The 27,995-nt window shown below is 44.7% G+C and overlaps 1 protein-coding gene across 3 annotated transcripts in view; it reads right to left on the bottom strand.

The window, feature by feature from the left end:
* The window catches only part of MGLL (monoglyceride lipase), a 122,942-nt gene that overhangs the window by 47,727 nt on the left and 47,220 nt on the right, over positions 1-27,995 (bottom strand). For 2 of the 3 annotated variants that reach the window (XM_011376049.2, XM_011376051.2), the window contains exon 3: positions 25,255-25,361. The exons of the other annotated variant lie outside the window; for it this stretch is intronic. In XM_011376049.2, coding sequence (XP_011374351.1) covers positions 25,255-25,361 — 107 coding nt within the window. The remainder of the gene's footprint in view (positions 1-25,254; positions 25,362-27,995) is intronic. 3 annotated transcript variants of the gene reach the window in all.

Raw genomic sequence — 27,995 nt, 5'->3', positions numbered from 1 at the left:
GTACCAGGGAAGTCTAAGAGAGCTCGTAAGGGTGTTACACTTAGTGCAAAACAATGTGATTAATCATTTCAGTAGTGGTGAATGACTTAAAGACGTTGTGCATGTGTTGCATTTGGGCCTGGGAATGCTCAAAACCTTTTCCTCGTAAGTTAATGGTAATTGTGTGTTTGCGTTATGCCATTTCGGCTTACCAAAGGTTTCGTAGAAACGCTCTACTTTTGGATAGTGGGGGAAACATGTATGATTAAAGTTTGGTTTCATTTCAATAGCCTGCCAACATGAACTATATGAACAGACTCGGGAAGAACTCTTAAGACACATCGTTGAAAGAAAAACTCAAATTGTGAAATGATGCCTACGTGACTCACCACTTACATTTTTAATAAGCCCATAAAATCATACTATGTCACCTGCCTTGCATATGGCTCTGGATGCTATCTTGGTGTGGCCTGGCATGCTGGCATGGCCTTCTCAAGCTCTTCAGGGCCAGCCTAACTTCTCCCAGACAAGACAAAGCCGCCTGGTATGTATTACTCTGCCCTTTGCCAGGCACGAAGCTCATGTGAGAACACTCGTGATACATGAGTTACAAAGGAGCAAAGGTATAGGTGGAGGTGGCCGTGGATGTATGTGTCTTCCAGCAAGAATGGCCAGGGAGTGTCATTTAACTTCTTGCTCAGTCAACACCCTGTTATCTCATGGCCCTGAGGGGCATGTGTTAGGGTGTGGGGTGGGGGAGAAGGTCAGTCTCCCTTTTGACAAGGCTTTTCTCTATCAGGGTCGCTGCAGCAAGATAGTGAAAACTTTTTGCAACTGAATAACATGCTCTAAATACCTGTTACGTATCAGGTTTTGGCAAGGTACTGAGGGCTAGAATTGATTTTTAACTTAACATATGTAATATATGAATATTTTCCCTACATTATTATATAATTTGTACTTGTGATTTATAGTGACTGCATGATAGCCCTTCAGGGGATAAAATCAAGACTCACTAAACTAAACTACTTTTCATGGTGAGGCACTGAGATTTCCTTCAATCTTTTGCTATAATAAATGACACTAAGATGAACATCCTTTTACAGATGTGTATAGAATTATACACATGGGATTTCTAGATCAAAAGATATGAATATTTGGGGAAGTTTTCATTCACAGAACCAAAAATACTTTCCACTTGATAACTTTCACTATCCTCAGCAAAGTACAGAAATTTGAGTCTTATATCCTTGTCAGCACAGGGTGCTTTGTCTTTGTTTATTATACAGGAGGTGGCAAACTCACTTTTTTCCCATTGTGTACCTGTGTACCTGGCTTCCAGGTAAAAACCCTATGGAAAGCTATTGTTTTGGTCTGAAGAACATGTCCCATCCCTGGGTCCCTGGGTCCCATCCCCATGTTCCCCACTCTCTTAAAACAAGTCATGTTTTTCTCAACTTTTTTTGAGGCAACCTATTTCTTTACCATTGGTAGGAAGAGAGCTATAGAATATATATGTCACTCAAACAATGGGTCATAAAATAATCCAGGTTTGGGGCTGACTCACTTAGAAATCAAGATTTCAGGCAGAATCTGTGTGACTGCTTGAGCCATAACAAAAGTACCAAAAAGTGATGTGACAGAAACCCACTCAGTGGCCACCTACACATCAAACATGGTCTTCCAGTTCCAGCAAATTTCCTCATGATCGTTGGTATTTTCTGCTTCCAGTCTTTAACATCAATGCTTTATTGGAACAAGAATGCCAGCATCCCCGTATTTCCTTCTTACTTTAGGCTGCAATGTGATTATGCTGTTTAAAATTTAGATATCACAATTTCAAACCCATTTCCTAATGTAGGTCTGGTTTGTTGTCTGTGCTACTGTGATATCCAAGAGCAGAAATCCCATGAGCAATGACATTCTATGCCAAAGTGTAAAGAAATAAGACCAATGACAAGTTAAAAGTAATGAAATCGCATCTTTAAGCTAAAAGGCCACATGTCCATTTGCTGCCAACACAGAAGTATGTTGGGTCATCAGCTGACACATTCCACTAATGCTAAAAATGTCCTTGTTAGGTTCCAAGAGCAGAGAGTGTGGGAACAAAGGGAGATTCAAAGTCACAGGGCAAAGGGACTACAGAGGAGATTTGATCCAGGTTATACAAGAACTGTGTGCTACCACACTCAGATGTCCATCCCCTCACCAGGGCAAGGAATGTTATATGACCAGGAGGTTCTGTTTCTATCTCTCCCTTTTTCTTTTTAAAAAACATGCATATGGCAAAAAGTCCAAGATCACAGCTTGTTGGCCTAGAAAATAGTTTGTTTCTCACAACAAAAGCCATTCCTCCTCTTCTGTTTGTTGATGGCTGGGCGTCCATTGCGGATATTTGGGACAACATGTCTTCATCTCCCACTACTGCTGCTCTCAGTCACCTTCAACCCAAGAAAAACATCTCCCTTTGTAGCTCTTTGCAGCATCAAAGCACATACTCGATCTTACAAAGGACATAAAATCAAATATTAATTTCTTTACTAATTGACAACTTGAAAAAGGTATAAAGATGCCAGAATTCAACATATGGGCTATGGAAACACATTTCAGCTCAGATTTTTTTCTTTAAGCTGTTACAATATGCTTTATAATGTAACCAGCTAAAAGGCTGTTAACAGTGCAGCGCTTTAGAAATAATGCATTCTCAGGATTTCATATTTAGAGGGTTTATTTGAAAACATCCTACTCTCCACTGTATAAATAAGAGGAAACAGTATGACAAAAAGTGTCATAACTATGGTTCTTGGCATCTAGCAAGAGGATCTTCCTGTTGTATGATGCTGTAGGATGACAATTTGGTTTTGGAGAACTGAAGGAGGCTCGTTCCCGCTGTATGGTAAGGTGTCACCTTCCCACGTGTCTCACCCTTGGGGGCTTTTTCCTATTTGTTTTTTGTCTCATGATCTGGTGGGGCTCTTGGCAATTCTGGGCTAACCAGAATCACCCAGAAACGTCAAACCTTTCACCCAGATCTTCCTGATGAATCTACGGAAAGTGCTTCTAGCTTATAAACAGGCAACAGCTGTGAGTTGGGGCGAGGCATTCACTACCAAAGACTTCCAGGATGCCATGAGATCAAGGAATGGAAAATCTGTAACAAAATGACAGGATGTTCTGCAAATTCCATAAATAACGCTTGACGCAAATTATAGAATGCCACAAGATCAGCAATCGTAGAGTTTGAAACTTCGGAAAAATGCTTAATATAAAAAAAAGAACTTCATATGCTTAGAACCAAACAAAGAGAAAAATGTCAAAGGGTTAGGCAACAATATGCCAAATTAGGTAAATTCCTGATCCGACCTGGATTTTATAGGATACTTCATTTGTAAATGACTTTCTCTGTCCTTGAGATCATTATTTTTGTTAGAAAATAGATTAAAGAGATTATGTTTTGACAAATATTCATCTCCATACCATAAACCCACAGACAGGCAAAGTTTCTAGAAGATCCCAGAAAGAACACAGACTTTGGCAACAGATCTAGTTTCAAATCCTGCTGCTACTTTTTAACTGTGTGAGCTTGGGCAAACTACTTCACAGCTATGATCCAGGTCTCCACATCAGCTAAAATCTCCATCTGGAACAACTGTATTTAGCTGGCAGATCATTAAAAAGTTTACATGAGAAAGCAGGTGATGGCAGCGGTCACAAGGTCAATGCCCAACGAATGTTAGCCTTCCTTCTTCCACCCTTTGTGCTTCGCTCTTACCCCAGGAGTAAGAAAGCCTGCTTTAGGACGATGAGTTTGTAGCATGGTGTGTGTCTGTCCTCCACTGCACAGTCCTTTCCCCTCAGGCCAAACAAGGCTTTACGGTGGCTGTGCCCCAACCATGACCCCCCTTGGGGAGCTGCTGTCATAAGCTCTTCCTGTGAGCAGGAGCAGATGAGCCATGGAGGATGGAAGGAGCAGGCTGAAGAAGGCACCAACCTCTTAAGAGACTGGCTGTGAAATGTCCAACTTTTGCCCATTGTGACAACAAGTGATTGTGACTTTTCTGAAGCAAAGGTGAACAGAGTTCAAATAGAATAGAAGATCCAGTGGCAAGGAGTTTGGGAGAGACGTGGCTCAGGCAGACACATAGGTGGGAATGAAAGTGGAGAAGGCTGAGAGCATTGGTGCTAGCAGGCTGACAGGTCAGATGAGACATTAGGGCTCTTTCTCAGGGCTGCTGAAATGGACCAGAGTCCTGCTGAAATGGGCAAGTCTTCTTGACCCTCTTTCAGGCAAAAAAAAAAAAAAAAAAGAAGAAAAAAAAAAGAAAAGAAAAACAGTCACTTCCATCTCGTTTTCTAATACAGCAGCTCCATACATCACCTGCCCTATGTTTTTCCAAGTTTCTCTGTGCCACTCATCATCCCTGTGAAGATGGAAGCCACCCTCATTCTTCTCATGAAACTCTCCTGTCCCTTGGTACACAGATCCACCAGTCCTTCTGTCTCCTCTGCTCGAGATGGTCCCTCATCACCTCCTCCCCGCCACCTCCACTCCTCCATCCTGCCCCTGCTTTCTCCCACTCCTGAGTGCCACGAGGTGATGCCTGGGCTTCTTTTCTGTCTCACCTGGCTCCTGGGTCCCATCCCCATGTTCCCCACTCTCTTAAAACAAGTCCCTTCAGGTCCTCTTCCACCCTAGTCATCTCATGCCTGCATTCCTTATCTTTGCTTGCAGTGGAAACAGAGGCTCACCGTCTACCCTTCCCTCTTCCACCTAGCTCTGAGAGGGTGCCTGCCCTTTCGATTCCCTCCTCTGCATGGATTCACACTCTGCCAGCCCTTCTCGCTGCTCCCTTACCCTAAACTCTCCACCCCGACTCCTCCTCCAGTTCAGTGGACTCCACAAAGCCTACCTGGTCAGTGGGCCTGGGGACACTTATCAGCCTTCCCTCCTGCCTCTTCATCATTTCCCCAGGGAGGCGGCCTGTGGATCTAACTGGCCCTAGGCTACATGGCTGAGAGGAAATCAAGGTGTGTTAGAGAGTTCTCTCTCTCTCTCTCTCTCTCTCCCCACTGCCCTCCCCCCCCCCCCGCGCCGCCTCCATCTCTCTCCACCTACTCCCACTCAGACCTAGAACTGAGAAGCTCCTAGAGTACCCCTGTAGCTCTTGCCCTTCCATGACCTAGGGTTCTGAGGAGAGACAGAACCCAAGGCCACTGTCCCAGGCCTCTGTTCTCAGCCCTCCCTGAGGCACCAGGCACCGCACACTGAGCCTCCCTTGCACATCCCTGGACCTTACACATGCTTTTGCTCTACCTGGAACACTCTCCCTCACCCCTAGTGCAATTCCACTCATCTTGCCTTTCCCCTGGGACACCTCCTCTGACCTACCCCTGTGTGCTCAGACTTTCCAACTCTAATATTAATACACAATAGTTTAAGTACGTCTGCATTGTAGAACTGCTCCCCAGAGACTGTGTGCTCCTTGGGGAGAAGGGGTAGGGTGATTTATCTTTTCTTTGTATCTCTAGATCTAGAAAGTGCCAAGCTCACAGAAAATTCTCCAGAATAAGAGAACTAACAAGAATCAAAGGTTGTGGTTTATTGGGTCACGAACAAGATGTTCATTCCAGGTCAACTAACAGGCTCACTGGAATTTGGCTATAGGTCTCAAGTCCAGCCCAACCATGAGTGGGGAGAGTCACAGTCATTTCCCTCAGCTGGCTGTCCATGGCTTCCACCATAACTAACCTACCACCTGAGCTCCTCAACAGCTGTCCCAAAGGAAACACTCAGCAGCATGATGAGGGCTGGAGCTCACTCTGCTCCTGCAGTCCCTCGGACCAGCTCGGATTCATGGGCCTGCACAAACAGGTGACCTAGGCATATCACAAGAAGGGTGGCTTACCCCGCAAGAGTGGGGCTCAGCTGCAGCCCTGCCACTCTGGGACCTGATGTTTAAAACAGGCCAAGTGGGACTACATGTTCTCTCTTCCCAAGTCCATGTGAAATTTCATGAGGAAAGGGGATACTATGTCAAAGGCATTACATACAGTGAAAATTAGCAAGAAGGTTCAGGGGTATTCTTCCAAGTGACAATTGTTAAAAGTAATTGTAAACAAATATCAAATAACTCAAGACCATACTTTGTGGATCTGAGCAGTACTGTATATAGGGGGTGATTTCAATTTTTCTCATAAAAGTGCACCCGCCCTCCGTGGCTTCAGATTGGTTTTCCTTCTATACCACAGAGAGGCCTCTAGCATTCACAGGATCATCTGAGTTAAACTGGAGTACTGGATTCAGGGTTGTAAATCTCAATCTGTTGGCATTGTTCCTTCCTCAGTACCTCCCAGGAGAAAGCCACGGCACCCAGAGCCTAACACACCTCTCCTGACTCACTTCCTATCATGGCGGTAGGGGCTGAATTGTGTCCCCGCAAATTCATATGCTGAAATCCTAATCACCAGTACCTCAGATGTGACTGTATTTGGAGATAGGGCCTGTAAAGAGGTAATTAAGGTAAAATGAGATCATTAGGGTGAGTCCTAATTCAATGACTGGTGTTACCACAATAGGAGATTAGGACACAGACTCAGAGAGAGGACCATGTGAGAACACAGGGAGGAGACAGTCATCTGCAAGCCAAGGAGAGAGACCTCAGAAGGAAACCAAACCTTCCAATGCCTTGATCTCGGACTTCCAGCCTCCAAGACTATGAGACAGCACCCAACAGTATATTTCTGTTGTTTAAGCTGCCCAGTCTGTGATATTTGTTACAGCAGCCAGAGCTGACTACTATGCATGGCACCAACCCCCACAAGTGGTGTAGTTCCCTCAACACACGTCATTGTTATGGGATTCTGTTCTTTTGCAAATGTAATTTTCTTTACTTGTAATGCCATCCTCTGCCCACCTCACAAACTTCTACTCAGCCACCAAAACTCCCTGTAGATGTCCCCTCCTCCTCACACATGGCCTCACCCTCTGCACTTTTACAAGGAGCTGCTCTCTCCTCTGTCTATAGCCCTGATCACATTTCGTAACCTTCATATGCCAATTTGTTGAGATGCCTGTGATCTGGTACAGAATCTGAGCCCTGACACAGGGATCACGACTATTTTCTAACTGATCAGGACCAAAGTCTATTCCTTTGTAGCCTCCTTCATTTAAAATTCCATTCATCTTTTATTCAACCAGATGTTTCCTGAGCATTTGCTATGTGCAAAACGGAAGTAGGGGAGAGGTTCAGCTGTCAGTAGTGAACAAGACCAGAGAAGATACCCCTCTCCACCCCGCCTCCAAACAGATATTTTGTCATTACAGTGGAATCGGACAATAAATAGAGAAAATGCAGAGCAGGTCTGCAGGTGATCTAAAAAAAAAAAAAAAACCAGAACAAGGGAGTGGGTAGGGAGTGCAGGCATGCGTGCATGCGTGTGTGTGTGTGTGTGTGTGTGTGTGGGTGTGTGTGTGTGTGTGTGTATTGGGGTGGGGGGTATAGTTTCATGAGAAGGTGGTGTTTCAGTAAAGATGAACAGGAGGTGAGAGGAAGCCATTCAGAAGTCTGAAGAACAGCAAGTGTGGAGGCTCCTGAATGGGAGCCAGATCCCTAGGGATCAGAGAGGAGCCAGGGGGCAGGAAGGATCAGGGCCAGATTGTGCAGAAGGGAGGAGGGGCCCTCCCAGGAAGGCATTCCCTCTGGAGAATTGACCCTAGGGGAAGGGTGGGGCCAGGGCCGAGGCTCTCTGCCAAAGAGCTACATTCTGTCCAGTTTGCTTCCTGGTGAGATTCAGGGCCTCTTTTCTTCTGGATTTGCTATAGAAAAGACATCTGAGTGACAAGGAGACCACATATGGTGGTCTGGGACACTGGGCTAGGAATCAAGAATCCCTGTTGTGTACCTAACCTGCTACATGGCCTTGGCAAGACACTTGCCCTCTCTGGGCCTTTGTTTCTTCATCTGTACAATTAAGGACAAATCTAGTATCCAGATCTGCTCCCATCGCGCTTCAAAATGCTATGCTCCCATTTTCCAATTTCAGAAACAACTTACGAAAAAGTGCAAAATTGAGGGAGGGTGCATCACGGTGAAGGAAACAGAGAATGCCCCAAACAGCAGGTGCAGGCTGGACACCAAGGGGTGTGTCAGGGATGTCTGTCCATTCTGTTGGCAAAACCACCGGTCTCAGTCTTTTGCACACACACATACACACAAACACACACACAGACACATACACATCACACGCACACACAAATACATACACACACGCACACACATGCATATACACACACACATAATGGCTGACAGGATATACCACAAACCAGCGTACTGTCTCTGGGTAATTGGATTAAGGTTATTTTAATTATTTTGTCCTTCTTTTTGTATTTTCCAAAATTTCCACTCTGAGCTGGTATTTTGTCATTGGGAGAAAAATAAAGGCTGTTTTTTGAAGATCACATTTGTGCATATGTACAGATACATAAAGCATGAAACAAAATCCCCCAGCTCTGCAATCAGCCTACAATCATATCTGCTCCTGAGAAATGACTATAATTGAAGTTACTGCATTCATGCATGACAATGACATGCCAGGAACTTGGCCAGGTGTTGAGAACGTGAGGATGAACAAGTTGGGTGGGGTTGGGGGAAGGAAATAATGACAGTCTGAAGAGCCCTTTAATAGAGTGATGATGCTTCTGTTGGCCTGGAGCAGAACCACAAGAAAATTTCCTAACCACCACTGAGATATCCTTGGATGGAAAAAAGCAATTCTCAGAAAGAGCTCCAAGAAACACTGCTCATTCTATTCTTCCATCTTTGCCTTCTTGGAAACACACCTGGACACTTATCTCGGTCACTTGGTAGGCTACCTGCAAAAATGGCTGCAATTCTTCCCCCTCTGCAATATGCCCCAACAACTCCTCCCAGCTGGGCCTGAATCAAGGTACAGGCTTGCTTTAACGGATGCAGTGCAGTGGAGGTGATGTTTTGCCAGGTCTGCGTCCAGGCTCAAAGAGTTCCGCTGCTTCTGGAAACGCTGCTAATTTTCTGGATGACAGAAACCAGTTTAGGCACCTCCATGGCCTCTGTCACCTTAGCCAACAGCCAGATGATCCCCAGACCAGAGGGGCCTTGCCGACCTGCAGCTGAGCTCAGACTAAACTCAATGACTCATGGAATCATGAGCTAGATAAATGGTTGTTATCTTAAGCCACTCAGTTTTGGGGTGGTTTGTTGCACAGCAAAAGCTAACTGATTAAGTAGTTACTATTACAATGTCCCTGGGTGAGAAAACCTTGGCTCAATTTAAATTGGCCCTCAGAAAATTCTCTTTTAGTCCACGAGGCTCTGACGGAGAGAATCGTTCTCCTGTAATAGACTTCTGGGGTTTCCCAGTCCACAGTGGGGCCCTTCTGAGATCAAACACTGTGGCATGTGAAGAGCCACAATTAACTTGATCAACTAGCATTTCATCTGTTGAATTTTAAAATTGTTATTTATTTTAAATTACAAAATACATGAATATAGTCTTACTATTCCTTCAGATGTGTCAACCCTATCACTTTGGCATGCATTCTTCCAGACATTTTCCTATAGACACACATGCATATGTCTCTGCCTCTGTATAATTTTGTGTATGGTCTTCTTTTTCTTTCCATAAATAGTACTCTATTCTTCCCCTTGACAATATGCCTTGGAAAACTTTTCATAGGCAAAATTATAGCTGGTTCTCCTTCTTTTTAACCAGCAAGGTGTGAGCGTGCCTTAGTTTACCTAACTGCTCCTCTGTTGTGGGCATATGGGTTGTTTCAGTAGAACAAGGTGCAAGCATGTCAGGTCCCTCTGAAGTGGAAACAGAAACGTGGAATCACTGGTCAAGTGAGGATTTTAAAGGGAAGACCGTGGCAGAGGGATACTTTCCAAAATCCACAGACCAACGAACTGAGCATTCCTGCAAAACCATCTGAACTCCCCTGCCCTGCACTTTTTAGTTCTGTCACCTCCCTCCTCTCTCAGCCCCGCTCTTTCCTCTCCTCCCACAGCCTTACTTGTGCATAGCATGGGGCTCATCAGAGTTTATCTTTCCTGCCATAGTCTAAAGAGCGTGTGCACTGAAGTCGCATTATTTTTCTAAGAAGAGGTAAAACTGCCTTCTATTTAACTGCCCTTGTGCTCTTGATTGATTTTTTTTCTGAGTCAGTGGTCTTCCATAGTAAAAAAAAAAAAAGAAGAACATTTTCTTTTGCATTATAAAACTGTTGCATTATACAATAAAAAATTATACAATTTTCTTTTGCATTATAAAACTGTTGCATTATACAATAAACACCAGATTCTTATAGACTATAAAAGGAATCACTGTAAAAATAGGAGATACAATATTCATAGGAGTAAGTACAAAAGAAACTCAAAAGAAAAAAAAGAAGAGAAAAGTAAAGAAGCATGGAGCATGCTTCCCTGTTTCTTCGGCAGCTGTCCCACACCCGAATCCCATGATGTTGAAGACATTGTACCCTTCCCCTATTTCTGTGGGCCCCACCTCCCACATGCACATTGTTTTGGTCACTTATGGTTGGTGGCTGTTTTAGCACTTGGAAGGAGAATAGGCCACACTCTCCTGCCTACGCAGGCCTTAGTTTTACTCTGCTTCTCTGAGCTTCCTTTTCCTGCTAGTGCTTCCTTCTGTGAGCTCAGCCCACAGTCTGCAAGAGTGACCTCTAATCCTTGTGACCTGCTAGGCTTGGCCACCCACACTCCCACCAAATTCACTCCAAGCTCCTCCGATCTCCTTGACTAAGGGGGAAAATCAAAGGATTTTTAGGGAAGCAGTCCTGCTGTTATTCTCAAAAACCATAAAAGGCAAATAAGAAAAAAAAAAAATATATATATATATATGAATTTCCATACTAACATGTTCCAAGATTGCGAGAAATACTTCACTTCTGCTCCAGTTTTCTCAACAGTAAGATAAGAATTCTTAAACCTCCTGCTAAAGGTTATTGAGAGATTTAGAAATATTGTATATCCATCTGGCATCTCAAACTCTTTACATATACTAACTGGATTAATTCTCACAAGAGCCCTGCTAGGTAGGCAGCATTACTGATCTCCATTTTATCAAGGTGGAAACTGAGGAACAGAGGGGTGACATGACTGGCAGCGCTGGAATCCACTACTCTGACCACCTTGGGCTGTTAGTCCTAGCAGGTGCTGGTTCCCATACAGGCCAGGGGAGCAAGGGTCCTGGAGCTCTGGCCTGGGAGGTGGAAGAATGGCCTGCCTCCTTTGAGGACTGGAGTGCAGGTCAGCCTTGGCCTAGGACACAGGGAAGGTACATGCTTTGTCCCTCAGCCTGTCCCCCGGGGGCTCCCCGCCTGTCTCCCCACACTCCCTCCCACTCAGCAGCTGAGGAAATCAACCATGGGGAAAGAGAGGGAATGTAGAAATGAAAGGGATTTTTTGGGGGTAGGCATCTTGTAAGATGTATTTTTAAATATGTGTACTCATGTTCGCATTCCCTCCAACTTCACTTTGAGTCCAAGCGAGGGGATTGTGTAGGAGGAACACTATGTTTTTGCTTGTTTTTATATGTGTGTTTTGGCATCCTCAGACCTTTGGGCAGTAGCATTAGTTTGAAGAGTTACCCAGCTGTGGTTTTTGGGAGGGACTGTGCTAAAGAAAGGGCCATCAGCCACTGGAGCACTCTCTCAGCTTGCACAGCCTCATCTGCTTGGGGTGGGGGAGCCTGCCCCGCCGCCCCCCGCCCCCCACCCCTAGAAGAACAAAAGATAAACCTTAACTCAAACAATTCCACTTCTCATGAGCCACTGTGACCTGAAACAGGGAACAGCCAAAGTTAAAATGCTGTTCTTTGTGAAAGGAGGGAGGAGTGCTTAGAAAAATTAAAAATTTGAAATATTTGCTTGCAGCTTTTTAAAGGGTAAGATGCCTCTCCCACCCAGCCGTGTTCCAGTGTCACAGCCCCCTCTGCACCAACCACCTTGAAGGTCTCCACACAGGAGCGACACAGAATGCCAGGACTATGTCAAAGGATATTTCCGTGGCAAGCATGCAAGAAGAGAGGCCTGCCTCTGATCGCATGCAGGGTCGGGGCACTCTGGCTCTCTGCAGCATCGGCGGGGCAGCCCACCGATCAGGGCTGGCACTCAGTGCAGCTGAAACTGGTGGGTTTGAGTAGGCATGTGTCACTGTTGCTCTGAACCCAGAGCGAGGAGACTCACTGTGGGCCCTAGAGAGTGCATCAAATCTGCTGTGGCCCCAAACCTCTTTTATAGGAGTTAGAGTCGCCCAATCTTCGTCACAGGGCACCATTTTTACAGTTTCGTCTTGACCACACACTGTCTGTATTTTTATTTACCTTTTTTTTTTTTATTTCACAGACTCACCTTTTTTCTTATATCAATGTAAGTATTAAAGAGCACTCTATTACTGTTATTAAAGAGTTACTCTATTACTGTTAACGGAAAACCAGAGTCACTTCCCGAAAACAGAGTAACTGTCAGAGACTGCTATTTGCCTACCCAATGTCCATTCTCTCCCTTCTCTTTAGTAACTCAAACTTGATTTTATTCAGACTTTAGCAAGGCAATGTACCTAGCTAAAGCACTCTATCTTCTAGCTTTCTTAGTAATCAGGTGTGACCATGTGACTAAGTTCTAGTCATTAATAATGTGAGAGGAAGTTGATAGATGGAACTTCCAGAAAGGCTTCTTAATAAGATGATAGGTATCATTTCTGACATGCAAAATATAAATGTCATGTGATGGTTGGAATTCTAGCAGCCATCATGGACCAAGAAGGAAACTTGAGGCTGGGTGCTCTAAGGGTAGCAAAGCTGACAGAAGAAAACTGTTTTTTTGATAACATGATGGAGCCATCATCCCAGGGTGTACTAAGTAGGTTTTTTTTATCATAATATTTTGACAGCTGGGGCCTTACCAGCCCTGAGGAAACTGCCTGTCTTAGGGCTAGCCAATTCAGAGGAAATATCAAACGACTTGCCTTCTAGGGTGCCTTTCATGTGCAAACTAACCAATCCAGAGCCCAATAGCCCCTATCTCCTCTTTCAGGCTCTCAGACTTCAGGCCACTGTCCCTCTTCTTAATCACCCTTGGGTCAGGTACCAGACAACTAGGGACAGCCCCTACACTTCTGAGCTTGCTTCTTCAATGGGCACAACAGGCTGCCTCGTCATATTGCTGCAAGAATTTAATGGGGGTAATCCTCGGAAAGAATTCCTAGCACAGAAGTAATGGCTTTTCCCAGGTGGGAAATCATTATTTAATTTCCAATCCTCTGGTTCAAATTCGTACACACATATACATGACTCGTGTGTATGAACTTGAGAAAACCCAGAGAACTATTGTTGTTGATCAAATGTCTCATAATTCATTAGACATGCATTGAGCAGCTACAATGTTCAGGTACCAGGTGGGACACAGTGCCAGCTGGGCTCTGTTCTGACAGTACTCTGTTCTGATGGTTAGTGGGCGCGGGAGTTGTTGTTGACTGTGATGTGAGAGGGACCTGCAGTGTGGGAAAAAGTTCTTGGGAGGCTGACAACTAGACTGCCCTGCCTTCAGGCACACTGGCTTCTTCCATGGTGCTCTCTCCTTAGGGTACTGCATTGGGGTTGCTGGCTTGGTTGCGAGGATAGGGTGAGATGCTGCGAGGAAGAGGGTTTCTGTCCAGGGCTCCTCCGTCTCCAGCAGGCAGTGCTACCTGCTGCCCAACCTCTGCTTCCAGGATCAGGGCAGGAGCTCACAGTGCTCCAGAGGAAGTTACTTCTGTGGTCACGCCCATGTGGAAGGGCCTGGAGCAGAATGCACAGGGCCTTTCACGCTCCATTCCAAGTACTTTCTCCAAGTGTCCATGTGTTATAATAAGTCACTCGCTATAATAGTCCACTATTATAGCGAGTGACTTATAATAAGTCACGCTCCATTCCAAGTACTTTCTCCAAGTGTCCATGTGTTATAATAAGTCACTCGCTATAATAGTCCACTATTATAGCAAGTGACCTAGAGGTATCATCAGTCTCATCTTTTGCAGATGAGGAAACAGGCCCAGAGAGGTCTGGCACACAACCACTCAGGCCACTTCGATCCCCGCATGTCCAGCCCACTCACTTCACCGGCTTGGCCCCCAGCAGCCCAGCTCTCTCGACTCGGACTTGCCTGGCCTTCAAATAGAGAACTCTTCATTCTCGAATGTCCAGGTGAGCACTGAATATGTATGGTACCCCAGGGCCTTGCCAATGAGATCCCACTGGGCCTGGGTACCAGGTCCTCAGGTGGCCTTTTAATTTTTTCTTTTACCACTAATAGGAAAGAAATCAAGGCACTGGGAGAGAGGCTTCACAAGGTTGTGAGTTGGAATTCTGAACTTGACCTTTCACTCCTGGCTTGTTCTCTCATTTGTGAAATGAAGGCGATGATCACTCCACCTGCCTTGGAAATGACTTGTGGAAATGAAATTAATAAAGACCATGGAAACAGTTGGGAAGAGTGTCATGGAAGTGCAGCCAATGATTTATGATTTCCAAGCTGGTAACATGTGCATTTTTAAATTACCATCAGAGGCTTGTGAATCCCTTTGTCTGCCATAATGAGATTCCTTTCTCAGTTCGAGTTGGGCCCCACTGGTCTGCTCACCTCACCTGCATTCTCCCACTGCCCTGCCAGTTTGCAGCAGCATAGTCACTTATTTTTAGTTCTTGGTGGGTCAGCCATTTCCCTGGCCACATGTTTCAGCTCTCACTTCAAAAAGGCTCCAACTCACAACAAGAGGCTGCCCCTCCCCCAGGCAGCCTCCCCGCTGCCTCCCCACCCCCGCTTCCAGGCCTAAAGCTGAGTCATGATGCCTCTCTCTGGGACATGTTTCAATGTAGCCAGCCCCAGCTCCACCTGTTTCAAAATTTGAGTAGCTCTTTTATCTAGTCCATCTGAAGCCAGAATTATTTTGAACATTAATTTATAAAAGGGCGGTGGCAGTCTCCAAGCCTGGGAGATGCACATGAAGGTGGTCCTGGGGCCTGGAGTCCTGGCCTAGACCTGCTGTGGTTGGTGGGGCCTAGAAGCCCACACCTGTCCTCGCCCCCTAGAATGAGAAGATAGGCCTTCCTTGCACATTGATTGAGGCTTCCTGCTTGTGTAGGTGGCCTCTGTGATCATCATTATGCTTACATTTTAGCTTCATTTAGAAGTGCTGACATGTGTACCATGTGCTGATGTGTTCCTCTGGGCCAAGTCCTGTCCTAGGGCTTTATAGGTGGTAACTCACAGGATCTCTACATCTAGGTACATTACCACCATCTCCACCTTTCAGGGAGAAAACCAAAGCTCCAGAGTCAAGTCCTTGCCCTGCCTTGTGAGTGGAGGAGCTAGGATTTGAACCCAGGTGGTCACTCCAGAATCTGCCTCTCACCCTGGGCATTCTCCTCCCCTTAGTCTCAACATGTGCTGGAAGACTCTGTGTGACCCTAATACTGACCTGGGACAGAAGACTGATCCCCCGACTTGAATGTCTTTAGGAAAATACTCAGTATTTGCAAATGGGAAGATAATAATCCAAAGTAATTGTTACCTAAGCCAGGTGCAGACTGTTCAAATTTAGAAGGTGTCTAATGTGTGGCAGGGGAGCTGGCCTTATGGAGTGTGCTACACAGCACACATGGCCTGCAGCAAGTCCAGCAGCCAGGAACCAGTTTGCCTGGGAGAAAAAGGCTCCAGAGGGCATGTTGTCTCCAAGATGAGTTTTTAAGATGCGAGTGAGGGCATCTGCTGTAGCACTGACTGAGGGTATTATGAAACAACTACTAAAAGCATCGATGCTCCTGATACCATGAAGCCATGCTGGAAGCTAACGACATTTGGCTAGCACCCAGTCATCATGGAGCATGGGCAGCTTGAGTGCAAGGCCAGTTCTGACTTAGCTCAGAATGAGAGGCCTCCAGGAACATCCAGGAGTGTTCCCTCTGCTCTCAGAGGCCTGTTGCAGCCACGGCTGCCTGACCGTGGACCCTGCTGACTCACATGGGGACCCCTGTCCAAGCACAAGGCCCGCCTAGATTTGTCCTGCTACTGACCCAGTCCAGACCCTGGCTGATGTCGACTTCTCCCTCTGCCCTAAGCTCTGCCATCATGACCCTGCCCTCTGAAGAGTCTCTTTGAGCTTCCTTCCTTCTCCCTCCCTATCCCTTCTCTCTCTCCTATCATCCTCCCATCCTGAAACTCAGATATGGAACCCCTACCAGAGAGGTGAAGATGGACATTGTCCTCAGTTTGCTACTAAGCTTATTTATTTCACACTTATTATACCTCCCCTCAGTAAGTGACCAGGATCTCAGCAGTGCTAGAGATGCAGGATAGAAAACAAAAACAAAAAAAACAAAAAAACCCCACAAAACTCGGTTCTGATTCTGGAGGAGTTAAGAGTCTAGCAGGGGAAGCAAATACATGAACAGATAATTAAAAATATCCATTGAGAAGTACTATCCTCCACTCACATAAGTAAAGTGTGACAGGAGCATGAGTGTGATGAGGGTGAGGAAAAGCTGCCTGGAGTGAGAGCTGGGGCTGCAAGTTGGGCTTGGTGGGCACTGGCAGTACCTGGGGAACTGGACATGCCAGCAGCTGGGCCAGCATCTGCACAAAGCTGCAGTTTGGGAAGCAGCTAACACTCCAGGGCCTCGTGATACCCCTGGCCATCGTGTGCTATGTGAGGGGCTTGAAGACTATAATAGGAATCCAGGCGCTGACTGATGTGATAGCAACTGACCTTGCCTTGGAGCCCTGGTCTGGGCCATCTACGAGGTTCTTGGCAGCAGCATGCTGCCCCTCCTCCCCAGAGTTGAACAGTCATCTCCAAACTCCTGCTCACACTCAGTCACCAAGCCTCAGGTCTTGGTCACCCAACCCGATGGTGACTTCCCAACCACATGCATCCTGGATAGTGTGGGGAATCCAGTGTGTCCTTCTTACCAGGCGACCTGGCCTTCTGCCTCTCCAAAGCTAGCACAGCAGTGCCCCTTATCCTCAGGAGATACATTCCAAGCCCCCCAGTGAATGCCTGAAATCTTAGATAGCACCAACTCTATAAATATCTGTACTATGTTTTTTCCTATACATACATACCTATGATAAAGTTTAATTTATAAATTAGACACAGTAAGGTATTAGCAACAACAATAGTAAAGTAGAACAATTATAACATTGTAATTATACAATTATATACACTGAAAAAAAGTTATGTGAACGTGGTCTCTCTCTCCCTCTCTCTCTCAACATATCTGATTGTATTGTACTCACTTTTTCACTTAAAGGAAGCATTTCACGGCTTCTCTTTGGCATATCTGAATTGCCAGCATCACTACTCTTGTGCTTTGGGGCCATTATGAAGTAAAATAAGGGTGACTTGAACACAAGCACTGTGATACCACAACAATGGATCTGATCACCGAGGTGGCTACTAAGTGACTAAGACCGATAAGTAGTCACCCCATCATAGCCAATATTTACAGAGTACTTAATGGTGAGCCAGGCACTCTATGTGGGTTATCTCACTTAATCTGATTATTGACCCTAGAGGGCAGATAGAAACTTTGAGTCTTCTCTTGGTATAGATTAAAAAACTGAGGTTCGGAGAGGTTAGGTAATTTGCATAGTGTCACACAGCAAATAAGTGGTTAAAGTAACTCTAACCAGGTCTTTCAGATACTAAGGTCTATGTTTTTCTCTATTTCCAAATATAACCTATGTACACATTACAATTAGGTACATGTTTTCTCAGTTCTTGAACCACAGCAAAGAGCACCCATGGTGTTGAGAAAAATTTTCTTCTCTATTCAGTCTTTCTTTTTAATACAGCATCACATGTAAGTAATTTGACTTTTTTTCTCCTCTAAAAAGTGACTCATTGAACATTTCAGAAACTGCTCCTTCAAGACACTGCTTCAAGAAACTGCTCCTTCAAGACAGAGTGATGTCTGTTTTCTCCTTACCAGAAAACTTTAAATATTTCTGTCTCAAAGCCTCTATGAATAATTTTGAACGAAAGAATAGCCTTGGAATAAATTCCCTTTGGAAGATAATCAGGTGGCAAATCATCAGGCAACTCCATCACTGGAGTGAGAAAAGATGATACTGGATTTTCAGAAGGATCCATTTGGCTTTCAAAGCTCTGAACACTGACTCATGATTCAGGATTCAGACTACAAACTTGCCTAGTAAACCATGCGCCTGATTCACATGTGAATCACTCAGCACTCTGTACTTTCCACAGCAATCACTTCCTAAATATTTGTAAAAACGAAATCAACAGTGGGTTAAAAGGTCAGAGGTGACTACACCAGACAATATCAAAGGGAAGCCCCCAGATGCTGATAAAGAAGCTGCTTCAGTGACAGTGACAGTGACACATGGCAAGGACAGTCCCATCGTGGGCTGAATCACTCTCGGGTTAAATAAAATGGGAAGTGAGAGCAACTTGCTGCAGAAAAGATGGAAACTGTTTAATCTTGGGAAAATGAAAAAGAAAGTTCTTGTGTCTAAGTGTGGTAAAGAGAGAAGTGGATCTGTGTTTGGGGAGGGCGACACGGGTATTTACTGCCACATGCCCAGCAGCTACCACATTCCTTTAATCTTCACCAGATAGATTCTATGACTCAGGTCGGGAAACTGAGGTTCAGTGAGGAGCCATGACTTGTCCAAGGTCACAAGCATCATGTCCAGATGATTTTCTGAATGATCACTCCCCAAGGGAGACTCAGCCCCTCTCTCCCTTATCCCCCTGCACACTTCCATCAGGGCCCCGTAATGAGCCCGTCTGCTCATTGTTCTTTTAAAAAGCACATCTACCTCCTTCATTGTGCTGAGTTCTAGGAGGCAGTACCTGAGCCTACCTCCATATTCCCACACCCAATACTGACCCCACACACAGTAGGTTCTCATATAATATCTTCTATAAGAGATGCTAAATCTGCTTATTGCAACTATTACATTTTCAATTTTAACTACAAAACACACATATGTCATCTTTCTCCTTATTTAAAGTAAATTCTGCACAAGAAACACCTGTCATAAGCCTGTCCCCCTTCTCCTTGAAATTTGCCCAATTTGAAATTTGACAGGCCTTTGAACCCTGGGGTGGAGGCCAGCCATCTGGGTTTCCACAAGCCTTCCAGGGACAATGAGAACCCCTCTTTCTTTCTTTTTATCCCACAACCACAATGTAATATTATAATATTATTATTATCCTCATTTTGCAGATGAGCACTGAGGTTCATGGAAGTCTCTGTTTTATTCAGAAAAGAGGCAAGTAATCAAATAAACTCATGTCAGAGGTTTATACCCAAGATGGAAGGTTTCAGCATGCTTAACTCTGAATAAAGCAGGAAGAGTGGAGGGAACTGCAGAGACCTCAAAGCGACACAAAAAGCGAAAGCTGCACAACCCAGCCTCCCACACCTATGCACTTGTGATGAGTTCATTACTCCCGTTCCCAAGTTGGGCCCTGTGAAGCATCAAAGGGCCAGCCACTCCATTATTTTAATTTTCATATCTACTAAGGCAAGAAAAGTTATTAACACATTTTTCAAACATTTCAAACAAAAATATATTAGCATGACTGGTGGCGATCTATTTTAGAATGGATCCAGCAAGGGCCCTTGGCTCCAACCTTTCTCTCTGTATGGAAAAGACACATATACCATCTTTCTCCCCAAAATTTCCCAAATACCCTTATTTGGACAGGGTAATCCCCTCTCCCTAAAGATACTCTGGCATAACTGCCACCCACAAACATTCCCTCAGAACTTACTTCCTCTTCTCACATACCCTAGTAGAGCTTTTTAAAAAAAATCTCCCTTTAAGACTTTCCCTCAGATATTTGCAGATAATTAATTCATTGTTAATTAGTTGAGAATGGTTCTTTTATACTTTGCAAATAAAGAGAGAGCCCAGCAAATGTAATTTGGAGTGGGCCAGGCTGCTTACTAGGAAGGGCGACCTGGCCAGCAGCCTTGTCACCTGGGGACAGCCCCAAGATTCCCCTTTCTGGGATGACCAGATTTCAGTGTCCTACCTCCCTCTACCCACAGCACCTCCTTCACCCGTCTTTCCTAGTCTCACTGTTGCATCTGCTTGTGAGGAAGGCTGAGGGGTTTCCAGTGAGTCACCAAGAACAGCTGGTAACCAAGGGACCACGTGAGCATGAGCCCCAGTTTTCTCCGTGCTATATTTAGAACAGCACAGAAAATCCCAGCCTCTGCAGTTTTCACCTGTTCAAATGTCCCGCAACAACTCCACTTCTGCTGGCCCATGCCTCTCTCACCCTGGGCCCTGCCCTGAATCCCATCTCTCAATGGTTCAAAAATTTTCTGGTGGCTCTAGATGCTTCCAACAGCCATCCTGTCTTTCCTGGCTTAAATTTCTCCATGAATTCCAAATGTCCAAAGGGACTCATTACAGAGCCCTGAGCTTCTCCAGCAGGGGCTCGCTCCCCCTGTTTCTTCTCCTGAACCTCAAGGCCTAGCTAAACTTTTGGGCAGGAAATTCTACCTGAACAGGACATAAGCATAGCATAGGATCTGGTGTATCTATTTTTTGCCTGTATGATCTCTTGGGCCTGGAATGGTGGTTCTCAGCCTTGGCTGTGCATTAGAATCACCTAGGGTGATTTCAGAAACCTCAATGCTTTGGCCACACCAAAGACCCAAGAAACAGTGTCTGTGGAAAGAGGGGACCCAGACATCAGTATTTTTTAAGACTATCCAGTGATTTCAATGGGCAGCCAAGGCAAGAACTGAGATCAGTTCTCAATGATCAGTGCTTCTTGCCACACTCTTTCTTTTCTGGCAAGCTCCGATTTACCCAACAGGACCCGGACACATTGCCAGCCCTCCAGGAATCAGCAAAGCCCTGTGCCTCTGAGGTTCCATACCCCACCACTGTTTCAGCCTTCACCCACATCACTTTAAAGTTCACTTGATAGCTACCCCTGCCCCAACCATGGCCTCCAGACTCAGTTCCAGTGGCCACTCTGGGTCCTCTCCACAAAGATGAGACTCAACAGTGCCCTGCTCATGTGGATACATTACTATTGATATTTAAAATATTTTTGTTTTGATCTATTTTGGATCATAAACTCCTTCATTCATTCAATAACCACTGGTGATGCCTCTACTCTTTGCTCAGTCCTCGGTCCCATATAGCAGATGAGAAAGTTAGGGGAGTTAGAGAGGGGAGCTAACACACGACACAATAAGATAGACTTTGTCTGTTGGGAGCTTGCTGCATTTACCACAAAGGAACCGTTATCATTCAGGATAATAAATACCCTAACAAGGCTGAGCATTTAATAGGCACTACTTAATTTTTCTAGCAAATGTGGGTCACTCTACCATTAGGACATCAGTTACTATGCCCATGCATTTTTCTCTGTACAACATCTAACCCAAGGCTAATGTACAATTAGGAACTTTAACCACTCCTCATTGATGATGCTAATGATATCAAAACCTTGTGAAAGAACATAGGGATGGATAAGATAGAAAGATGATGCTGTGAGTTAACTGTTATACCGGAAAATATATAAAATAAAATGCTCTCTTAAATGCTCTCTTAAATAATAACCCTGGTGTGTGGTGTGGCAGAGGATGAGATGGCTATTAGCAATGTGCATTCTCTACTTCTTTCTTACTCACAGAACTCTGTTTTGTTTGGATCAGCAAATGTACAGTTAACAAAATAGATTTCCCTACCTCCCTTGCAGCTAGGGGTAGCCATGATACGCAGTGCTAGCAAATGAGATGTAGCTGGAATATGCCAGGGAGCTCCAAGAAAAGTTTGCTTTTCTGATATGAGCCTAGTCCCTTCCTCTGTGTTGCTTCTGTGTCTCCTTCCTGCTTAGAACAGGAGAAGGAGATGGCATCCCTGGGCATGAAAGCCACAAGCTAAGAACAACTGAGAAAAGCTGCAGATGGAGCTTTGGACATTAATGGCATTGTGACGTTCACAGACACGCCTCAGACTTCGTGTGGTATGGGAGAAGAATAAACTTTTATTTGTTAAGTTTATGTCGCATGCAAACTGCCCCGATAGCTATATGTGCTTTGGTGCAATGAAAATGAGCTCTCATGGCTATATAACCTCCAAATCCTCACCTCTAAAATGAGGTAATAATATTCATTGTTAGGAAGGGTTAGAGATACAAAAATGCTTAGTACAGAGCCTGGGGTGCAGTTGGCATTCAATAAACATCAGGAATCATAATTCTCATTTCTGGCAAGCTGTTCATGTCCATGAAGTCATCCTGTAAAATTCTAAGGTAAAAATGGAAAACAAAGTTAAATAACATACTATTGAGCACTGCTCTGTGCACACCAGTCTGCAGGTATGCTAAGAAACACTGCCAGATGGACACAACCACAGTGTCTCAAGATTTCTGTCTAAACAATGAAGTTCTACAATATAACTGAGCAATAAGATTGAACTACGAGTCCAGTTAGCATCAGATTCACAGAAACTCGTGTTTATACAAATTGTGTTATAGAAACCAGCAATGAAACCACCATTGGTAGCTTTGCTTACTTTGTAAAGCATTTTCGAATCTACAGCTTTAGTCTAGCTTTACAGCAGTCTCTGTAGGCCTGACAGGTATTATGGCTCTGGGCAGCAACACTGGAACAAGAAGCCAGAGTCCCTAACTCCAAGCCTTGGCTAAGCTGATCTTACTCAGAGCCTTGGGGTCCCTCATTTGGGCACACAGCTGGTCCGCATTGTAGTTGGAGGGGGTCTCAGAGCAGGCGGAGTGAATGGGAAGAAGGCACCCCACTCTGCTGAGCCCTCTACATGCATTATCTCATGACAATCCTTACTATGTTATAGCCTTATCTTGCCCATTTGTTGATGAGAGAATGAAAGCTTGGAATGGTTAAACAAGGTCTCCAGGTTTGCACAGTTTAGAATCTCAGTCCAGTGGGAACTTGGACCCAAGTCCTTTTGCTCTCTGTGGTGAAGTTTTCAGCACTGTGACAACACACAGGAGTGCAGGATGACAATGTGACTAAAGACATGGGAGGTTTGGGTCATCCTGGCACTGGAGAGGCTGTGGGCCCTTAAGCAGTTTTATCAGCCCTGTTTTTTTAATCCTTCATGTACCTCTAACGGTGGTCCAATAAATACCCTGACATTCTCCCCACATGTAATTTATTTACATCTAAAAGCTATGTTGGAAAAAATGGAGCCTGTGTTTGTCTCTGTATGTATTTGTGCCTGGTAGGAATGCTGAATCATCAGTATGGTGTAATAAAGGAGGTCAGGCTTTAGAACCAGCAGTCCTGGGTTTAGATCCCTCCTGTCCACTTTACATTTCTCAGCAACAAGGAAATAAAGCACAGATAACTAACCACTGATATCTACTTCTCCAGCTTTCTCCTAAGTAAGCCACAGTCACTTTCATCTGTAGATAACAAAAGTCACACACATCCAATTTGGTGCATTTCTTGAATAAAACACCTCCCTTAGGCACTTGCCAGAAAGAGTTCCAGAGTCACCGAAAGAAACCAACAAAGCAAAAGTCTTAAAACAGGTAAACATCAACAATTGGTTTTGAACTGTCCTTAGAATGCCATGGAGAGCTACGCCTTGATTCCAGATGTTATTTGGAAACATCAAAAGATGGGCTGCTTCTTTTCTCCCTTTACTCTAAAAAACAAGCCTTTTAAAATTGTTTTTCTCCAAGTTCTACAGCCCAATAAAATAAATAAGGCACAAAAGCTGCTTATTTCCACACATTTGGCCACAGGTAGCTAATAAGAAGATAACTGACACCAAGATTCAAAACAAATACTTGAAATTCTGAGTGGAGGTGTTTAGTGTTTGCATAGCACAAATAGTCTTTTCTTGCAGAAAGTCCTTATATTTTTCAGTGAGAAGATGCCAGTGATGACCGCAACAAATTTAGTGGAGACAAATGCAATAGGAAAAGTCGTTCCTATGCTGGGCCTTCATGCAGTGTAAAAAGTGCCAAATTTAATAATGACGCAGTCCCCACAGAAAAAATCAGGATAATCCTTGAATATTACTTCTCGAACAGTCTCACAACTATTCCCGAGACCGTTTACAAAACACTGAAGAACACTATAAACACAATAAGAAAGAATTTAGTCAATATTCTCAATTACGAGGACATTTGCACATATCTGGCTGGAAAAGGGCTCCTGCTAAACCAAACCTGCAGTTCTTTGTATAGCATGCTTCAGGAAGCCTTCATGCCCTGGATTTAGCATCTCTCTGCAAGAACACAGCTTTTCTGCCCTTTTACAAGGACCCCTGGGCCATCACTGCTCCCTTCTCCCTCTTTTCAGCAACATTACTTCGTTATCTGGTTTCAAATCAGATGAAACAGGAGAAACATTTCTGGATCTGGGCCAGGATAATAGGTTTCTACATTGAAGCTGTGGAGAAATCACCATGTTCAGTCACAGAAAACTCTTCATTTTAAAGACTGTTAGGCAAAGAATGATCTATACTTGGAGGATTCCCAGTCATGGAGAATATCACAGAAATTATTAAGGAACTACATACTGACTTAGGCAATGGACAGTGCATTTTGATGGTCATTGTGGATTTTGTTACATGGCAAAGAATCAAAGACTTGGCCTGGAGACAAGTATATGTAAAAGTGTATAAGTATATATGTATGCATGTGTGTACTTGTGTGTGTGTTTGGGGTTTTCTTGTGATCAGTATGGCTTTTTGAGACTCTTACTATTCTCCTTGTTTGCAATGCTTTGTAAACCTCTTGTGGTTAAATCGAATTTTAAACTGTACTTGCACTGACTGCACGACATCCCCTTGATGTCCCTTGGGAAAAAACCCGGGTCCGCTTTGTACAGAAAGCACATTATAAAATGTAAGAGAGAATTACTTGGCCAGGGGCAATTTCTTATGTAAATATATCCTCACTTTGGTTGTTCAGTGGCGTTTTCTAACCAGCCTGTGTTCGATCTCAAATTCAACAGAAACTGCTGGTCAGACATGTTTCTTTGTTTACATAACTATATATTTTTAAAAACTTAGAAACATCCCATGGATAATGTCTTTTTCCTTTTTCTCTGCAGGAATCAGAAGGGAATAATTGAGAAGGAAGAAGGATGGAGGTAAGATGGACTGGACCTTTCTAGATTCCTAAACTATTAGGCACCGAGCAACATTGGGGGCCCCGCCCTGGTAGCCCTGGGGGCACTCACCGTGGTCATGGGCAAATACCAGCAGCTCCAGCCCCACCAGCATCTGAGCCAGCTCATCATAGCGGCCGCAGTGCTCCCCGGCTCCATGGGACACAAAGACGAGGGCCCTGCGGGGAGGAGACGGGAGCCGGGTTAGGAATGCAGCAGATCATTGAGGCTGCAGCTTGGGCAGTCAGGAGCTTTCGTGACATCGGCAACAAGTCACAGACTAGATCGCAGACGAAATTGGAATGCTGAGCTTCAGGGTCCCACAGAATGAAGCCCAAATCTGGGCTCTCCTGAGCTCTCAGGCAAAGTACTCATCCCCAAAGCTTCATTTCTTCACCTGTAAAATAGTAGTAATAATGGTCTTTTCCTCTGGGGAGGGATGGTGAGGGTACCAGATACTGATTTATGCCAACATGACGGGCAGAGTGCTGGCACATGGCAGGCCCTTAATTGGCGGGTGCTGGTTTCCTCTCTAGTCAGGCCACAGTGATCAGGCCACAGTGACTGGCTCAGTTATAGGCATGTGACTCAAGCCAACCTGACCGAGTTCAATCAGAGCCGACCCTAAAGCTTTGGTCAGGTGAAGGCATTTTCATTTTCCCACTAGACTGCAGCCTTAAAAGCTGTGGGCCTAGATGGTCCCCAGACATCTGGCCAAAACTGAAGTATGGGTCGACAACAGAGAAGAACCACGTAAAGGACCGCTACCAAGTCCTAATGGTGTTTGAGCCTTGAATCCAGCTGGCCCTGAAGCCAATATTTTACCCCATCATGCCTTTTGTTGTTGTTGAGGTCACTGGATTTTCTGTTACTTATGATGAGAAGAATCCTAATTGATTTACAGCTCTTTCCATTTTTATGTGGAATAATTGTACTTCTCCACTCATTCTTCCACAGACTGCTGGCATTTGTATTATTCGTGCACCTATTTTCCTCCCTCTTTCTCCATCTGGCAAACTCTTCCCCTTCCTTCAATACCCATCCTTAAAGATCCCCTCTGAGAAAGATGTACAGCCTACAAACAACTCTCTTTAAGTTTCTTCTCTGCTCCTATTACAGGAGGAGTGACAGCTGTTTTCTGCCTAACTCCACCATTGGTTTCAACCTTCTTGAGAACATGTAGATTTCTCCCTCAGTTTTCTTTAGTGGCTAGCAGAGTTTTGAGTTCATGGTGGGCACTGCAAATGCTGTTTGAATGAATGAATGAATGAATGACAAAGGTTGTAGAGTTTTCAAATAAATAGCTATTTTTCGTACCTAAGATCTATACAGAAGAAGCCTCAGGAGCTAGAAGCAGAGCTTGGCTAGGCGTTCGGTCAACCCAGGAAGCCTTCGATGAAGCATGACTACTCTGGGACACAAACAGTAGCACCCACCAGGCATGGCTCATCCTAGCTTCTACACTGGCTGGTATCAGCCCAGCAGTGGCAGGTTAATGAGAGGATATATAGATTCTTAAATATACAATTTTCAAGACTCATATTCTTAGCATAAGACCTGTGGGGGCTAGAGTCTCTTCAAGCAAGGAGTGACTGCTGTGAGCCACACCATCCAATTGCTGCCAATAAGTCTGGAAAGAGGAGAAGGAAGAGAACAGCTACCATTTTACTGAGCATTTACTATGTGTCAGTTCCTCTATTAATTCCATATAAAAGAGTTCTAATCCTCAAAATCATTTTATGCTTTATCTTCTTTACAGCTGAAAGTGAAAATCAGAGAAGTTAATAGCCCAAGTCACACAGCAAGCTAGTAAAACACAGATCAGAGCATGTCAGCACTTGGCTTTCAGGTATCCAATGGGCTGCCAGAAGGCTCAGAATATGAGTCATCTTGTCCCTTGCTTGCCTTGCCATTCCTTCTGGCCACCTCCCTGGCTCACCTCCCTGTCCTCATGAGGGACTTTTAGACATTCTTCAGCAGCGTGCAGTTCTTCCCATCTCAGAGTCTTTGGCCTTGCCAGCTCCCTCTCCCTGGAGTGCTCTTTCCCAGATCCCCCACGGCTGCTCTTCATGCTTGGATCATAGGACAGAAGCCACCTCAGAAAGATCTCTTCTCCATCCCACCTGGGGCAGTCTCCCTGGTCCCTCACTGCACAGTTTGCCACTTGCTTACTTGGTTCCTGGCTTTCTGTTCCACTTTGAGATCAGTTCTAGAGGCCAGGAACTTATTTACCTTGCTGACAGCAAAACCCCAGAATAGTATCCCAGCCTAGTGGCACTGAGCAAGGACCAGCAAATACAGGTTGAGTGAATAAACACTGTTCAAAAGCCTGTGCTATTTCTACAATTCCTCTATAGCTGTTTGTGTAGGGGCAGAACAGTGCCAGTTTATTTCACCATGCTGTATGTTTTATTCTTAGAGCAGAGCACAGAGTACCAGCATTAACCTCATTTTCCTTTGGCATCTGTCCTCCTTGCCCTTTTCCTAAAAATACAAGAGAAACATTTTCCCACTCTCTTCATTGCTCCATGGAATGCCCAGCTGCCTGGTTATACTTGCTCACCTGACACTTCTGGGGTTAGCTGATGGGATTCCTTTTGGCTGCTAAGGAGCATGGCTGAAACCTAGTTATCGTATCCAGTCTGCAAGGAAAGGCTCAGCACTTTAAATCCTTTGTGAATTGTGGCAGCTGCTATACTGATTCAGCCCACAGATAATGAAGACAAGTGATCAGCCTCTCACTGCAGTCAGGGTCCAACTCAGTGAAAGAGGATTTCGGGGTTTTGTTTAATATCCAAAAAAAAAAGTGGTAC

This window comes from Pteropus vampyrus, unplaced genomic scaffold (genome assembly GCF_000151845.1).
Source record: "Pteropus vampyrus isolate Shadow unplaced genomic scaffold, Pvam_2.0 Scaffold285, whole genome shotgun sequence".
Classification (NCBI taxonomy): domain Eukaryota; kingdom Metazoa; phylum Chordata; class Mammalia; order Chiroptera; family Pteropodidae; genus Pteropus; species Pteropus vampyrus.
This window is presented reverse-complemented; position numbering and strand designations above follow the sequence as displayed.